This window comes from Brachyistius frenatus, unplaced genomic scaffold, assembly GCF_029030835.1.
Source record: "Brachyistius frenatus isolate BFR_SWC_R1_liver_20210118 unplaced genomic scaffold, ASM2903083v1 Contig_313, whole genome shotgun sequence".
Lineage (NCBI taxonomy): Eukaryota > Metazoa > Chordata > Actinopteri > Embiotocidae > Brachyistius > Brachyistius frenatus.
The window spans coordinates 181,063-200,000 of NW_027210912.1; the positions used below are offsets into that span (position 1 = coordinate 181,063).

At 41.3% G+C, this 18,938-nt stretch overlaps 1 protein-coding gene across 1 annotated transcript in view; it reads right to left on the bottom strand.

The window, feature by feature from the left end:
* Positions 1-16,855, bottom strand: part of atp6v1ba (ATPase, H+ transporting, lysosomal, V1 subunit B, member a) — a 42,715-nt gene extending 25,860 nt beyond the window's left edge. The window contains exons 1-3 of the mRNA XM_069723012.1: positions 16,648-16,855; positions 1,232-1,287; positions 912-1,010 (exon numbers count right to left, since the gene is read on the bottom strand). Of these exons, the coding sequence (XP_069579113.1) occupies positions 912-1,010; positions 1,232-1,287; positions 16,648-16,756 (264 nt within the window). The 5' untranslated portion in view covers positions 16,757-16,855. The remainder of the gene's footprint in view (positions 1-911; positions 1,011-1,231; positions 1,288-16,647) is intronic.
* Positions 16,856-18,938: the final 2,083 nt, after the last annotated feature.

An 18,938-nucleotide genomic window follows, 5' to 3' on the forward strand; every position in this document is an offset into this window, starting at 1 on the left:
CTAACAACACCGAGATAACTGATGGACACATTTTATTCACTTTGGATTTGATGAGAGAAGTTGAATGGGAGTCTATGGAGCCGGAGGCTTTTTGGAGCCGACCTCTAGTGGCACTCGCTGGTATTGCAACTGAAGACACTTCTGGATCAGAACCATTTTATAGACCTGAAACTACGAACTCTTTTATATCCAGTCTGTAGTTTTATATCCAGTCTGTGGTTTTATTATATCCAGTCTGTAGTTTTATATCCAGTCTGTGGTTTTATATCCAGTCTGTGGTTTTATTATATCCAGTCTGTGGTTTTATTATATCCAGTCTGTAGTTTTATATCCAGTCTGTGGTTTTATTATATCCAGTCTGTAGTTTTATATCCAGTCTGTGGTTTTATTATATCCAGTCTGTAGTTTTATATCCAGTCTGTGGTTTTATATCCAGTCTGTGGTTTTATTATATCCAGTCTGTAGTTTTATATCCAGTCTGTGGTTTTATTATATCCAGTCTGTAGTTTTATTATATCCAGTCTGTAGTTTTATATCCAGTCTGTGGTTTTATATCCAGTCTGTGGTTTTATATCCAGTCTGTAGTTTTATTATATCCAGTCTGTAGTTTTATTATATCCAGTCTGTAGTTTTATTATATCCAGTCTGTAGTTTTATTATATCCAGTCTGTAGTTTTATATCCAGTCTGTGGTTTTATTATATCCAGTCTGTAGTTTTATTATATCCAGTCTGTAGTTTTATATCCAGTCTGTGGTTTTATATCCAGTCTGTGGTTTTATTATATCCAGTCTGTGGTTTTATATCCAGTCTGTGGTTTTATTATATCCAGTCTGTGGTTTTATATCCACAGTACTTTTTGTCCTGGTCAGGGACTATTTTCAACAAGTCAGCCACTATTTCCGTATCTCACCTGGACGACTGCTTTGCTTCCGATCACCTCCAGGACCTGTCCACTCCTCTTGGTGCCGTCTGGCAGGGTCAGGTGAACAATCTCAGCATATCTGGGGAACTGGTTCAAAGAGATTCAACACTGTTTAGCAACAGCTTAAAAGAAACTACATTTATGTCACAAAGATATGAACACACCTGCGAACAGAGTGGTTATTTACATTAACCAATCCAAAGACCGGTCATTCATTCTGAAAAGGGATTTGCACAATAGGGAACAGCAGTGTCTTTAGCATTAGCAGTCCTGTTCATGGATATACAGTTCAATAAAAATAGCCTCACCTTCACATTATCCAGGATCACCAGAGGTCCATTTACACCCGACACGGTGGAGTAGGCTGAAAGAGAGGAACATTAAATATTAGGACTACACAAGATATCGTTTTAGCTCCAACATTGTGATGTGTGCATGTGTGAAAGTCCATCCCTAAACATAAAGACAGGAAAATAAACTCTTTTGATGCTCCAACTTTTTTCTGCTTGATAAAAAAAGAAAAAAATCCCTTGTGGCTGAGACAATAACCGCATGACACAATATTACAATCATGTGTTGCCTACTGCCAGGTTCATCGTATTATCACCGTTTTTGTTTTATTTTGATGGTGAAAGTTGCAAGGATATGTTATATGAAATATAAACACAAGCATCATTTTTTAGACATCATCATTGACGGTCTTCCATCATATCAATATGGGCTTCTGGAGAAAATACAATTTGAATTGCTCGAATGGGAGGGACAGTCCATTAAACATATAGTGGATTTCTTTTGTGCGTGTCTAATTATTATTAATTATTTATAGTCCTAAGTGCCAGTATATATTGTTCTATTACACACCAAGACACTATTCTACCTATTCATACTCTAATAGTATAAATGTATTGATTGGAGAATAGGGTCATTACTTCATTGCACAATGCGTTTGAGATTAGGGCTGACTGCCCATTCAGGAACAGTCTCTGATTGGTTAGTGAACTCAACCCAAGGCGTCATGGTTGCCGGCCTGCAGTCCAGACCTGTCACCCATTGAAAACATTCGGAGCATCACAAAACGAAAAATACGACAGAGAAGACCCTGAACTATTGAGCAGCTGAAATCCTCTATCAGGCAAGAATGGTACCATATTTCACTTTCAAAACTCCAGAAACTGGTCTCATCAGTTCCAGAAGGTTTACAGTGTTGTTAAAAGAAGAGGTGATGCAACACAGTGGTGAACATGATCCTGTAATAACTTGTTAGAGACGTGCTGCTGACATCAAATTCAAAATAAACATATTTTACATGAAACAATACGATTTCTCAGTTTCAACATTTGATTTGTCGTCTTTGGACAATTTTCAATTAAATATGTGTTTACATGGTTTGCAAACTATCGCATTCTGTTTTTATTTAAATGTTTCACAGCATACCAATTTTTTTGTGAATAGGGCTGTGTACCAGAAAAAAACAAACGCAATTCCAGTTTTTCCAATAACTTGCAGGCCTATTATTCACTCAATTATTGATCCCAACAGGCCACAGGACAGTAAAATAACACTGGCAATACTGAAAACATTTCCATTTCCTTGTACAGCTGAAAGCCAGCAATCAACATTGGAATAAGTAGCCTTCCCTACAGCCAACACTGATAATAACCACAAGCTGACCTTTCACAGTGAGATTCTAACAGCTTCCATGCACTTCCAGACCCGAGTGTCAAAGGCAGGCAAATGTCAGGAAAAAACATGCAAGAATTTACCTTTCGTTGTTCAATTACAAAGGCAAGTGGTTGGTTCTTAGCCTCACAATAATAGGACACTAAATGAAGGGTCATCGCTGATGAAGGTTAATGGGATTGCCTGGTTCCCTCCCTCACATCAAACTGCTGCAAGATGCAAAACATACTAAACTCAGGGAAAACTAAACATCAAATGTCAATATAACACTGCACACTGGAATTCCTATTCCCGTGTGCTAAACGTGTGGTTTCAAGACATGCACTGTTGTATTTATCTTTGTCTGTCTTTAATGAAATGTTCAAAAACTGCATGTTTTCTTGAAAATGTATAATCACCATCACATAGACCTATTTAATTTGGTTGCGTTATTGCTATGAGTTATTAAGGAAGAAGACAAGCTGGGAAATGCCAGCTTGCTTGTCCAATGACATCACTGTTGTGAGTGTGTTTCCAGAGGTTGCTCCTTCAGGCTGTCTTTTAACAGGATGTTTTGCAGGGAATTGCCCGCAAACTGTATAAAACATATCACAGCTGCCGTTTCCACCCAAGAGTATTGTTGCTCCCATGAAAGTTAGAAGCCCTTCGTTCCTCCTGCAGCCTTCTATGTTTCTTCAGCAAACATTTTTGCGAGTATCAGTAAGATGCAGTTTAACATAATTGCGATTAGGTGCCCCTTCCTTTGCCCTAAATACCCCTCCAACATGACATATCCCACTACTTCCTAGTGTGCCTTCCTTTCTAACTTTTGAGAGTGAAGCAATCAAATTAATGAATTCTTTGCGATATGAAGAGATATTTATTTTTGGTAAAACCATCTGTTTTTGAACATTTCAATAAAAACAAAGAAAGATAAATAAAGTGCAGAAGGTGGTGTATATAGCTATAACAATCAGTAACAGTGTGGTTTCAACTGTGAATGATTGCGTGTTGGCTGAACAATACAGACTATATATAGAATAGACAATCATTCTGTTGCATGTGAAACTTAATTGGCTTGTCCACCAATCAGAGGCTGTGTTTCTGAATAGCATGTGTGTGACAGCTCTGATCTCAAACACATCGCTCAATGGAATAACAAGAGATTGACCCCCATTCTGCTGGCAGAAGATAATAAACTGTTAGGGCAGCACCGATTACATGTTAAACTGAACGTTGTAGGTATCAAAAGCACTCAAGATAAAAATAGTGAATAACAACGTAAGACACAATAACTAAACAATGAATATTGTGCTTATATTTGATATTACACACCATATGCACCCACAGTAACTTTCACCAGCCGGGATGCAAACAGCTTTAAGTTTAAGTTTCAACAGCTCCACCAAAGAAAGTTTCCTCCTTAAAGTTTCCTCCTTTTTCAAGCGATCCAACAGCAGATCTACTTCAGACTCAGAAACAGCAGCAAAGCAGGGATGGATTATTGGAATTTATTCTCTGTAGAGAGCAACAGAGGAACAGCGCCGTCTCAACCTGTTCTCTGGATGAAGCAGGAACGTCTGCTGACATTCAAGTCTATTTACATTGAGTTTCCAATGACACACACACACACACACACACACACACACACACACACACACACACACACACACACACACACACACACACACACACACACACACACACACACCCCTCCCCCCCACCACACATCTGCAGACCTGGGGGGTAAAATGCAAGGACATGGGTGGGGGGGTGAAGGTGGCAGCATTGTTTCCACGAGGTTTTCTATCATGGTCTGGTGTTCCTCTTTATGCACGAACCATCAATCTCGAGGCTGATATCAAAGGCACGAGGAAATTAGAGCAGACTGCTACGAACATAAAGCACTAAAGCTTAGCAGGGTGCATCCACTATCCACTAATTAGGTCGGGCCAACAAAATAACCTGTCAATGCGCTACAGTATTGCAGCCATTTCCCAGACACACCTGCATTTCACCCTCTATTAGTCAGACAGGCTGTGTCTCGTGTGTGTGTGTGTGTGTGTGTGTGTGTGTGTGTGTGTGTGTGTGTGTGTGTGTGTGTGTGTGTGTGTGTGTGTGGTGGGGGAGGTGGGGTATGAATAAACCTTTGCAATCCTCATTTGCCAACAAGAGGCAGGAAGCAAGTTTGTGTCCCACCTAATGTACGATGTTGTAACAGTCCACTAAACACAGCTCGAATCAATCTTTTCCAATCTGTGCACTTCAAAATCTGCGTTTACAAATATATCCCTGCGGCTGCGTTCCTGCTCGTAGAACCACCGAGATCAACACGCTACGGCTCTGATCAACATCCTCCATTCAAGCTGCAGCAGTGTGAATGCATTGTTACAATTATTTGCATGGGAAAGAAAAGTAAAGCTCAACACAGTCCATTTTCAAATATGATCCCATGTAATGATCTACAGCCAGCCAAGGATCTCTACTATCAGTTGCAGAGGAGCAGTTTCAACCTTTTTAAAAAGTGAGCAGAAGAACCATTTCAACATGTTCATGATAAAACTTCCTGTGCGTGCCCGTCAGCTCCGTGTGCGAGCTGAGATTCCCTCGCTTCCTTTATATGGAAGAACTTGTATTCAAGCATTATATATTCCAGATCGGGTGTGCAGTCTGTCCAGAACAACAGTCTTCATAAACACACTGAGGCCGGAGAGACTTGCTGACGCAACACAAGTATGTGAGCAACAGCACAAACGGCTGCAAACACAAAGACGTGGTTCAGAAAGGACGTCTCCGGTCTGAGTCGGCCTCAGATGTCCTGCCGGTCCTATCGGCCCGCTGGACATGGAAAAGAGTAAAAATGATAAAAGAGACAAGCGATAATAAAGAGATTCTTTAGGGAGCATCGTGTCACCTATATAAGACTTTTTTAGAAAAACACCCCTGAAAACAACGAGTTGGAACTTTTTACCACTCCAACTTTAATGGAGCTGTAAAGTTCAGGAGTCAAGTCGCTTTTGCTTCGACGGGGTTTTATGTTTGTTCAATATGAAAATCTCTCCACTCACACAATGCAGATAAGTCCAGTTTTGCCAAACTATTGAGACTCCAAAAACGAACCCTTACATTTCTGCACTCAAATAGTAGAAACACATGATGGTACAAATGCAGATCAAAGTGAACCAACACATGACGGTGTGATGAATTCATACGCTTGGAGAGCATCTTACAAAGTACAAATCTAAACCGCATTTCTTTCTTCTGCGAAGGAAGACATGGACATTGCTTTCAAAACTACTCCAAGAATTATTATAGATTATTACTGGAATGATTGGCATCTTCATACTTAAACCTGAGACAGCTCCCCAGCCCCAATAATGCCATTTGCTAAATAAATAAATAATGCTTTTAATAAAAATTCCATCAAATTTTCAAAACATTATGTTTATGATCCTTTCCCCCTTTTATAAATGGCAGATTGCCCATTTTAATAAAAGGACTTAATAGGTACACTTAGCCTAGAAATTGCCCACCGGCCTGAAAAGAGATACATATGGCTATTTCCTGAAGGGTGATGATAATAACGGTGTGGGGAAAATTGGGCTCCATAATTATACAGGAAGCTCTTAGCAATCCATAAGTCTCCTGCATCTTAAATGGTAGATACATGGTGACGGTGGCCAGAGAAGGGACGTGTCATTTTAAAACGCTTCTAGAAACCCCGGCTTTGCTCGCTCACTGTGACCGTCAAGCTTTATTTGATAAATATAACGTCACCTTCAGGGACATTCAAACACAGCAACACAGGAAACCAAAGAGATGATGAATGTACAAGCATAAAAGATGAAAGGAAATATCCAACTATTTCTGTGATGGAATTATTTTTACTCATTTACATTTTCAGTAACAGATTTAAAGAGGATGTTTGTCCTACGTGAAATAAAATACATCTTGTGTCTGCAACTGCTGTTGGCAAGTAACAGAAAACAGTTTGATGCTGAACTTGCAAAGTTTCTTCTCGACTAGTGAGTCAACGGTTGTTGATGCCAACAGCTTTGTGGCTTCTAAATGCACCCTGTCCACGGTCAGGGATGTAGTGACCAGCTGGGCTGGTGGAGCGTCAGACCAACGCTGTCGGCATGTCGAGCGCTCTTCTCCGTCCGTTATTCAGGGCGAACCCTCCTCCATCTCACCGACTTTTCCTTTGGACCAGTCCAAGGCACACCGGCGCCATAATCACACCGTTAAAAACACTCAGGTGGCTGGATCATTTGGGCAAAGGACAAGTACCCACCAACACAGATTATCACAAATTTGTGAACAAAGTTTAAGAAAAATGAACCTTTTGTGACCATAATTTAATTTTTATTTTTATTTTTATTGTACTCTATTAGTCCCCGAGGGGAAATTCTTTCGCTACAGCAGCATCCCGAGGGGGAGCTGCTGCAACAGGCTGCCACGACCGCGGCGCTAACCAACCAAGTCGTAGATGTTTTACTTCTGCGCCAGAGAAATGGGAGAAAAAACAAATGTGTTGAATTTGTGTTTTGGGTGAGTGTACATTTAAAGAGCCGTATATACCCAGTGCAACATCATCCATTTCTACCTCCTTCAAGTGTTTTTAAGATTCATGGCTTAAAACAATGCGACACAAAGTCTGAAGGGTGTCTAATTTTAGAAAGAGTAGTCGAAGGGAGGCCGGAGGCCGGAGGTCTGACCGGGCCTATATAGGAGTATATGAGGGAGAAAACACAGGACGGTTCAAAGTTCCCTCCCACGCATAACTGTTATGATTAAAAAAAAGTGGTTTGCTATCTCATTTCACAAGGTAACGACTGCTCAATAGCCTATACGTTCATGAGGTGTGAAGTAGCAACATTTCCCATTAGGTTTGGAAAACTTTCTCCACCCCTCTTTTGCTACTTCAGCTCAAGTGCAGCGGTCCCCTGGCTTGGCATGCAACAGCAGTGTGGGTCACCCTGCAGGCTGTTCAGCTGCCAGAGCCCTTTGTGTACAAAGATGTTAATTGGTCCTAATCCTCCACTAGAAGCTGTTTTGGTAGCCTGACCTCGCACCCTGAAGGACACCTTGGTGTGAAATACTAAAGAGCCCATTCAAGTGCAGAGAAAAGAGGCACAGAGCATTCCAACACAATTCAATTTCCCAGCTCAAAGTGGGGGGAACTGGAGGGGAGGAGGAGGAGGAGGACGACAAGGAGGAGGGGGAGGGGGAGGACGAGGGGGAGGGGGAGGAGGAGGAGGAGGAGGACGAGAAGGAGGACGAGGAGGAGGACGAGGAGGAGGAGAAGGAGGAGGAAGAGGAGGAGCTGGGATGGAGATGGGGGTGCATCATCATTCTGACAATAAATGAGTTCTACAAAGCCTCACAATCACGTCTTAGCCTCGACTTCAAGGGATTCCCACAGCCCCTCTGGACATGGACACATGGGGACAACACTAATTGATGAAAACATAGCAGCAGCCTCACACGGGGACACACAGGGACACACACACACAGACAGGGACACACACACACACACACACACACACTGGGACACACACACACACAGACAGGGACACACACACAGGGACACACACACACGGGTCTTCATAAACACACTGAGGCCGGAGAGACTTGCTGACGCAACACAAGTATGTGAGCAACAGCACAAACGGCTGCAAACACAAAGACGTGGTTCAGAAAGGACGTCTCCGGTCTCCAGCCTATAAAAGTAGGTTTTGAGGAGTGATTTCAAAGAACGCTTCCTCAGGTAGGAAGCTCAGCCATCGAGGAGATCTAACGGAAACCAGCCGGTACTCTGAGGGGACGGTTGTAAAGGTGGACGGTGTAGGGCTTCAAACATGAGGAGTAACAGCTGAGAGTCATTTCATATGAAGATGGCAGCAGTGTTGACGAGGCTCCTGAGGAGGTGTGATGAACGGTAGGCAGCAAGCACCTCCTACCAGGCTGGCAAACAATATGAACTTTATTTGCAATTTGGCATTTATCTAAAGAAAGGTCGAGCCTACGCTGCTCCCCAGCTGTGATGGTTATTTGCAGCTATTGATCAGCTTGGTTCACTCTGAAGTCAATAGTACAGCTGAACTGGACAAGACCAACGACTTCCACTGTTAGTCAAGTTTGTTGCTCTTATAGAATGAACATTTACATTTAAATAGCAATTATAGTTGAATTTTGTTCACCTTTTTAATAAAATTGTGAATTTTAAATGGTCTTCTCTGTGAGGCTGACGGAGGGATGATTGTTGGAAGTTAAAAGTAGGCGAGGCACAAGATCTTCAGTGAACCTACAGGACTACCAAGAGAAGTACTGGAAGATCTCAGAGGCAGAACAACTTGAGTTGTCAATACCACTGATTGTACCAACACCAACATAAGCTTCATCTGCTCTGCGTTAATATCACCAGGCAACCAGAGTTGGTCTCCATTACAGCTCGTCTTCTAGAGGCGCTTGAAGGGTAAAGATTTGAAGCTTGGTACTTCCAGCGCAGCAGAAATAGCTGGTGAGAAGAATATAAAGGCAAAACTTTGAAACATGAAGCCGACACGGACAGAAATTGGTCATAAATCCATATCGTGAAATATTCTCACTTTGTTCTTTAAATTCTAAAAGTGACTTTTTTTTCTGAACAGATTCTCTTCTTTCATTTTGATAACCCAATCAGCCTGTGTCAGCAAAAACTTTTGCTCTTTCTCTTCGTCAACTGGAAATCATCTAAAAAGCCAGAACAATGTATTCTCTGCATATTACGTCTCATCCATTGTTATCATCACACCCCTTCCAGGTTAAATGATACTGGAGTAGTTCAGACCAAACAAATAAAGACCAGGTCAGAAAAAATAAGATTTAAAAAAAGGTGTGACATTAGCAGCAACCATTATATTCCAAGACATGTTGAACAGGCCAATTTGTTCTGTTTTACACCTTTTCTATTTGTGACAGGAAAAAAAAAAAAGCTACATTTTTTAATACAACAGCACAAAAACCTGTTTTTTCTTTATAACTTGCAGAAAGTGCTTTGTGCTTTCAAGATTAGAAAAAAAAAAATCTATGCAACTAAAATGAACCAAACAGATGAAGGCCAAGTTGGATGTTTTGTTAACAAATGGCAGACAACTTTCAGAATAAATAAAAGCTTTTGAGAATCATAAACAACCGCTGCGGTTGACACACCTCTTCCAACCAATCGCCAGCCAAGCTGTGCTTTGACATGTTGTCAGTTGTGCTCGTGGTTGTGACAGCCCATCAAAACCAGACCGGCGTTTAACCCTGCAGGGACGCAGGTCCTCGGTGTGAAGAGGACTCCCCACCTCACTGCTCTGATTGGAAACGTAATCAGGCTCGAACCGCGAGCAGATCTGGGGACGGACGGAGGCCTCTGGTCGGTGGGCCTTTTTGCTAGCGGGTAGTAAAATAGAGGAAAAACGCTGTGAACACAGAAACACCTGGTGAACACAACAGGTTCATTACATGGTGGCGGAGGGCTTTGGAAGCATTGGCTTCGACCACGCAACAGTTTACTGCCCTTCACTCAGCCGAGACCCCCTACGGTGAACTGCAGGGAAACATATCACTTCACAAAGCTTCAATTAGGATTTCATTACCACGTAAGAAATAATAAGCTTTCACACAATTTACATTAACTTCCTCAATTTAAGGACTTTTATGAACATTTATTGATCACAAATGTTGTTCACAAATTTATGTTATTGAGCATTTTATGACATCATAATTGCACAGCTATTCCAAGGCCACGTTAAAATATGAGACAACTGCTTGGTTGAGTTAGTTTCCATGTGCTGCAATCAAACTTCACTCTGTGGAGTCAGAAACTGCAAAAGTAAAAAATACGATATCATGAGGTCATCTGCATTTAAACAGTATGAGTGATGCCTAAAACCAAGAAACTAAAAGTCAACGTTTAAATGATGAGGATCATGACAGAATAACAATTTTAGCGTAAGGAGCAATGAGTGTGAGAAGCAATGAGACACAAGGCCGATGGAGAACACGGCTCACGCTCGGATTTCATTATAACACACTGCTTTAAAATCAGCAGACAGACACAAGGTCACAGGACTGATACAGTCTGAGGTTTGAGGGAAGTAACTGAATGGGGAATTTCTTCTATGAAACAATACAATATTACTTCTCTAAAATGACCCTCCAGCTGTTAAGATGAAGTCCGTCTGCTGCTCTTCAGAAGTGGTCAGAGGAACCAGTCTGTCCATCAGCTGCTTTCTGTTCATGCGACAGAGGAATGGTGTCAAATCCTTATTCTACATTTTAATGTTCTTTCATGAGAAGAATGGCAAACGCCCACGGCGTCTTTTTTCCACTGACAAGTTAGCTGGTTACGCTTCATTAGAATGTGGATTATAGCACTGTTGCAAAAAACATGGATTTTATAGAAATTACTTTCATACTGACAGATGAGACATTTGTTTATCGTGACTACATTATTACCAATAATTAAATCTTCACAAAGAAGTATAGTGCCTTGCTCCATGTCTTTTCATAGCACTAAATGACAGAATGCACCACTAAAACAAAGACAAGCCATTTCGTGGGCTAATAGCTTTTGTCGCATTTGACATGAGAGAGACAAAGGCCTCTTAAAAGAAAAGACTTGGTCTGATGAGAAATCTCTTTATTTGTTTATTTTCCTGCTCTGTCTTGGAGAGGCTTTTCAAAGCAGCTTCTCTTCGAGCTCCGTCGAGTCAATAAGGCAGCAAAAAGAAAAAAAAGGCCTCAACACGGCGAGCTTATAGACCGGCGGATGTTTCTCAACTGGCCAGACGAAGCAAACACACGACGGATGTTCAACCTCAGCGACTCATTCACACAAAGAACAACCGCGTCACTGCAACTTATTGAAGGTGGAACAGAGTGCAGAACTCAGTTTGGAGCTTTTTAAAGACAAGAGAACATTTTTATTATCTCGTTCCAAAAAAGTCTTGAATTGGACATAATTTAATTTAATTTAATTTGATACACTTTATTAATCCCCGAGGGGAAATGTCTTCCCTACAGCAGGGGGGCTCTCAGGGGGGGCTCTCAGGGGGGAGCTGCTGCAGCAGGCTGCCACTAGCGCGGCGCCAGGTAACCTGACCTGAGGTGCATGTTTTTGGATGATGGGATGTTTGTACAAATACTAACAGAAGTGTGTGTGGTGGGGGGGGGGGTTGCGTGCTGCGTTGCGTGTTGTGTTGAGTGTTGTGTGTTGATGACGGTGGTGTGGTGTGTTGCATGTTGCGTTGCGTGTTGCGTGGCATGTGTTGTGTTGCGTCGTGTTTTGTATGTTGTGTGTTGTGTTGTTGCGTTGTGTGTTGTATTGTGTTGCGTTGTGTGTTGTGTTGCATTGTGTGTTGCATTGTGTTGTGTGTTGCGTCGTGTTTTGTATGTTGTGTGTTGTATTGTGTTGCGTTGTGTGTTGCGTTGTGTGTTGCGTTGTGTTGTTGCGTTGTGTGTTGTGTTGCATTGTGTGTTGCATTGTGTTGTGTTGTGTGTTGCGTCGTGTTTTGTATGTTGTGTGTTGTATTGTGTTGCGTTGTGTGTTGCGTTGTGTGTTGCGTTGTGTTGTTGCGTTGTGTGTTGTGTTGCATTGTGTTGTGTGTTGCGGTGCGTTGTGTTGTGTTGCGTTTTGTATGTTGTGTGTTGTGTTGTTGCGTTGTGTGTTGTGTTGTGTTGTTGCGTTGTGTGTTGTGTTGCATTGTGTGTTGCATTGTGTTGTGTTGTGTGTTGCGTCGTGTTTTGTATGTTGTGTGTTGTATTGTGTTGCGTTGTGTGTTGCGTTGTGTGTTGCGTTGTGTGTTGTGTTGCATTGTGTTGTGTTGTGTGTTGCGGTGCGTTGTGTTGTGTGTTGTGTTGCGTTTTGTATGTTGTGTGTTGTGTTGTTGCGTTGTGTGTTGTGTTGTGTTGTTGCGTTGTGTGTTGCGTTGCATTGTGTTGTGTGTTGCGTTGTGTTGTGTTGCGTTTTGTATGTTGTGTGTTGTGGCGTTGTGTGTTGTGTTGCTTTGTGTGTTGCGTTGTGTTGTTGTGTTGTGTTGCGTTGTGTGTGTGTTGTGTGTTGCGTTGTGTGTTGTGTTGCATTGTGTGTTGCATTGTGTTGTGTTGTGTGTTGCGGTGCGTTGTGTGTTGCGTTGTGTTGTGTGTTGCGGTGCGTTGTGTTGTGTGTTGCGTTGTGTTGTGTTGTGTGTTGCGTTGTGTTGCGTTGTGTTGCGTTGTGTGTTGTGTTGCGTTGCGTTGTGTGTTGCGTTGCGTTGTGTGTTGCGTCGCGTCGCGTTGCGTTGTGTGTTGCGTTGCGTTGTGTGTTGCGTTGCGTTGCCATACTAACAGTTTTCAGTGCGTTCCCTCTGAAGTACGACAACATGCATCAATAAGAACTCTGGACCCTTTTCACTGATCAGCCGCCATCTTGGTGACGTGGTGGAAAAGGAGGTTTCCACCACGTCCGTCCTTCCTGCTGCTGGACAGACGGCCTCTTAAGAAACTAACCCTCCGTGGGTTCATGGTGTGTTACCGAGTGTGTTACCGAGTGTGTTACCGAGTGTGTTACCGAGTGCAGAGGGCACAAAAACACAATGACTTCTGGGTACAATATTAAAAGCCGGCAGATATGTTGGCAGGTGATGCATTCAATTGCTGCGATTGTTTCCGTTAAGTGCAGAACGACTAACGGTGTCTGTAAATTTGAGTCCTGACATGGAGGAGGACGATTTGTTGCTCCAGATACATCGATGTCTTACGGGACATCGATGGGGAGCAGCGTTTCCCGTTGCTCAAGTTAATGACAGCTACACTCAATATGTGACCACCGAGAGCTGCAACCCAACGAGCACGGCAAGACCGGCTGAAGAAGCGTCTCACGGCGTCCAATCCAGTCTATGAAAACAAATCCCACAAAGAAAATACATCCGGTTACGTTTGCGTGTCCAGTCTGCAGTTGGTGCGGCAAACTCGTAGTCTCGAGCACTCAAAGTACGTGTTTTGTTCCTTTTTCAAAGAAAGTATGATTGAAAGAGGAAGATGATTGATCTGTGCTGTCAGAGTAGAAACACCTCTGGCTCGACAGAGCTGATATGAGATGATCACGTATCAAATCGTAGCACAGATCACAGTGAAGAGGAGGAAACCAGCGTGTCCCAAAGAAAACCCTTAAAGATGTTTTTGCTGACTCGGCATATCGTTTGGCACAAAGTGTGAATCACAGAAGAGGAAACTCCAACTGAAACAGGAACAGGATGTCTTCGCCACGGTAACGCCTCTTTCATAGAGAAGCAGCACATTCAACATGATGGCAAAACAAAAAGGCGGCATCATGTTGTAAATGCAGCACATCCAAAGTTTCCCGAGTTCTTCCGACCGCCATCGCTCTGTAAATCACCGCCTCGCCGTCAGAGTGGACGGCTGCTGGTCGGTAATGAGTTTGATGAGAGAAAAAAGGAGAGCTACTCAAAAACAAAATAAAGCTACGACAAAATTAGGATATTTCAGAAACAAGATGGTTGGATGTTTTTAGGGTTTTATCACACGTTGCACTCTATCTGCTCGGCTCTCAGACGCCTCCATTAAGTCATTTCCTTCCAGTTTGTCGAGAGGCTTTTAGTCCACATTTACCTCTCTGACACTTGCAGAAAGGAAAAAGCACCACCTTCCTGGCTCCATCGTCAGGCAGCATTCAACAGCATCATCCCGGTCGTCACACCGAGCCGAACAGCGCCGACACCTGAGAAACTCCCGCCGGTGATTCAGTCCTGAAATCAGCAAACGAGCAGGAGGCGCCTCCGACAGCAGAACTCATCACAGCTCACTCGGCTGAATTAGACCAGAGAAAATCCTTCTTCAAGCCTCAGCAATGGAGCCGTATTTACACGTTTCCTTTATAGAATAATGTTCAACTATTCTCAAAGCAGCACACTCATCTAAACCTTAGAAATAATCCAAACCCATGCGATTCTCTGAATTAATCAAGTGTCAAGGTTGATTGAACTCCAGCTTTGATGCTAAAATGTTCGGTTCAAACTGCAGACTGAAAAAACTCTGAGACAACATCCCATTTATTGAGTCAAGTTCGATATTCAAAAGGAAATAATTTATATAAATAGATGAAAATAGACCTCAAACGCTACAAACTTGCAGTTTGCACATAAAAAGCCAGTTGAGTGTTTGAGGCTGCGTTGACCAACAGCAGCTGCATCTTTACCCAATTCAAGTTCAAAATGTTCTCTGGATGCACGTAGAGAACAGATCAACCAAATAATAAACAATAAACTCATCAGCAACACTTCTGATGAGCAATTCTTTATTATTTTCTCCAGCAAATTACAATAATTCACTTGTTTCAGTTTCTGAAATGTGAATATTCTACCTTCTATTAGATTAGATAGATGTAATATCTTTGGGATGAATGTGACTTGACATTTGTGAAATTGTAATTCCACTGTTTTTGTGGCATTTTATTTACCAAAACATTTAATCAAATAATTGTTAGAAGTTCTGATAAAGTAAAAAAAAAAAAAACAGTTAATTGGTGGCATTTAACAAATGGATCACTTTCCATTCCTTTATCTCCAAAATATAAATGATTTTCTTTTTCTTTTTTTTTAACTGAAACAGAAAAAAAAAAAATCCACTTTCAGAATTAAGAGAAAAACAATTTGATCTAAAAATAAGAACATTGTCTTTGAAGTATTATGGTTCAACTTCAAATGTAACACGTACACACCCTTAAAGCACAACAACCAAACTACAGTTATTCAGTTCAGCACAGATAAGTCACGATATATCCTGGATGGACGGTAACCATGGGGACAGAAAACTGTTTCAGCATCTGTGAACAACATGAGAGCAGAAACCCACACGGTCCACATGTCCTCTGGTCGTGTCGGTAAACCCACACGGTCCACATGTCCTCTGGTCGTGTCGGTAAACGGTCCACATGTCCTCTGGTTGTGTCGGTAAACCCACACGGTCCACATGTCCTCTGGTCGTGTCGGTAAACGGTCCACATGTCCTCTGGTCGTGTCGGTAAACCCACACGGTCCACATGTCCTCTGGTCGTGTCGGTAAACGGTCCACATGTCCTCTGGTCGTATCGGTAAACGGTCCACATGTCCTCTGGTCCTGTCGGTAAACCCACACGGTCCACATGTCCTCTGGTCGTGTCAGTAAACGGTCCAGATGTCCTCTGGTCGTGTCAGTAAACGGTCCAGATGTCCTCTGGTCGTGTCAGTAAACGGTCCAGATGTCCTCTGGTCGTGTCAGTAAACGGTCCAGATGTCCTCTGGTCGTGTCAGTAAACGGTCCACATGTCCTCTGGTCGTGTCAGTAAACGGTCCACATGTCCTCTGGTCGTGTCAGTAAACGGTCCACATGTCCTCTGGTCGTGTCAGTAAACGGTCCACATGTCCTCTGGTCGTGTCAGTAAACGGTCCACATGTCCTCTGGTCGTGTCAGTAAACGGTCCAGATGTTTTAAATGTGTATTTTTTTTCCCATTAGTATAATTTACAAACAACTGCAGCTATAAATCACCAAATAAAAAACTTCTGTGGGCGCAGAGCCAGCAGGTCCTCTGACGTCACAGCCCAGCAGGCTGCAGCGCTCATGTGACTGGTCACATGACAGACGGATGGTCTGTCATGTGACAGATCATCCGTCTGTCACCAGCTCGGCCTCAACATGCTTCAACTGTCACGTGACTAATAGTCAACACTAACGGGATGAGGGAACTGTGAACAAGATGAATGATGAATGATTAATGATTAATGATTAATGATTAATGAATGTTTCAATCTCAACACGTCGAACAAATCAAAGCCCGTTTACAGCGCAGCTCGTTCAGCCGTCAGCTGACTGCAGTAACACGTCATCACACGTCATCACCAGCAGCTGGCTCAGGTTGAACGTGTAAATATAAAAATAAAACAAATATAAAACAACCTCCCGGTAGCTCCCGTTAGCTCCCGGTAGCTCTCGTTAGCTCCCGTTAGCTCCCGGTAGCTCTCGTTAGCTCCCGTTAGCCCCCGGTAGCCCAGACGTACTCAGCCTGGGTTGGGAGATGTAGTTCCTGGTCACCGCCTGCGTGTGGGTCCTCGCGGCGGCCGCCAAGCCGTTCACGTCCATCGCCCGGTTCGCCACCAGCGTTGCCATCGTCGGATGAAGTGAAGAGAGCCTGAGGAAGATGACGTCGCTCGATGTGCTTCAGCTATCTGCAGCTGAACAGCATCAATGGCAGCGGAGCTCTGGTCATGTGACACGGAGGGACCGGAAGTTGGACGGAGAGAGGACTGTGTGCGCATGAGCAACATTAATGGAAGTACAGTACAGCGTTTCTGGTGCTTTGCTTTCTAATTCAATTAAACTGGAATTGATTCTACAAAGAAACATGATAATAAACGTGCTTTCATGTAAGAACCTGAAAGTTCCTGGAACCTGAACTCCATCTGGGCACCATGTGATGAAAAAGGAGCCGGAGGTTAATGATTACCTTCATTTCTGAGGATATCTTCTTTATTTGAGGATATTTTCTTTATTTGAGGATATTTTCCTTATTTGAGGATATTTTCCTTATTTGAGGATATTTTCTTTATTTGAGGATATTTTCTTTATTTGAGGATATTTTCTTTATTTGAGGATATTTTCCTTATTTGAGGATATTTTCCTTATTTGAGGATATTTTCTTTATTTGAGGATATTTTCCTTATTTGAGGATATTTTCCTTATTTGAGGATATTTTCTTTATTTGAGGATATCTTCTTTATTTGAGGATATTTTCTTTATTTGAGGATATTTTCTTTATTTGAGGATATTTTCCTTATTTGAGGATATTTTCCTTATTTGAGGATATTTTCTTTATTTGAGGATATTTTCCTTATTTGAGGATATTTTCCTTATTTGAGGATATTTTCTTTATTTGAGGATATCTTCTTTATTTGAGGATATTTTCTTTATTTGAGGATATTTTCTTTATTTGAGGATATTTTCCTTATTTGAGGATATTTTCCTTATTTGAGGATATTTTCTTTATTTGAGGATATTTTCCTTATTTGAGGATATTTTCCTTATTTGAGGATATTTTCTTTATTTGAGGATATCTTCTTTATTTGAGGATATTTTCTTTATTTGAGGATATTTTCTTTATTTGAGGATATTTTCCTTATTTGAGATTTTCCTTATTTGAGGATATTTTCTTTATTTGAGGATATTTTCCTTATTTGAGGATATTTTCCTTATTTGAGGATATTTTCCTTATTTGAGGATATTTTCCTTATTTGAGGATATTTTCCTTATTTGAGGATATTTTCCTTATTTGAGGATATTTTCTTTATTTGAGGATATTTTCCTTATTTGAGGATATTTTCCTTATTTGAGGATATTTTCTTTATTTGAGGATATCTTCTTTATTTGAGGATATTTTCTTTATTTGAGGATATTTTCTTTATTTGAGGATATTTTCCTTATTTGAGGATATTTTCCTTATTTGAGGATATTTTCTTTATTTGAGGATATTTTCCTTATTTGAGGATATTTTCCTTATTTGAGGATATTTTCTTTATTTGAGGATATCTTCTTTATTTGAGGATATTTTCTTTATTTGAGGATATTTTCTTTATTTGAGGATATTTTCCTTATTTGAGGATATTTTCCTTATTTGAGGATATTTTCCTTATTTGAGGATATCTTCTTTATTTGAGGATATTTTCTTTATTTGAGGATATTTTCTTTATTTGAGGATATTTTCTTTATTTGAGGATATTTTCTTTATTTGAGGATATTTTCCTTATTTGAGGATATTTTCCTTATTTGAGGATATTTTCTTTATTTGAGGATATTTTCTTTATTTGAGGATATTTTCTTTATTTGAGGATATTTTCTTTATTTGAGAGATGCATTTTCACAGCAGATATTTAACAAGCACAGCACTTTCTAATGTCTACTGTAACTGCAGGCTGTCAGCTGTAAACCAACCTTAACATCATACCGTGGCTACCACTGTTCACGAAGGGTTATTCATCAAGATGTTCTCAGAGCACATACAGTTTGTAAGTGAAAAATAATGTGCTCCATGGAATTGAATAGGGTGAGGACACAACAAGGCCATTTTATTCATGTCAATACACCTTATTGATCCAGATGCTTATGGATACTCTTATCGATAATACTCTCCACAATTTGATGCAAAAGAAAAAGACAACATGGAAATCTGTGACGAGATTCAACGATGATTGTCACATGACCATTTGTGGCTCAATTAAGTTAAATTGCTTCTTGAGTTGTATGAACAGTGAGGGTTTGTTAATATTTTAACGTGTACTGATCTAACGCTGATGAT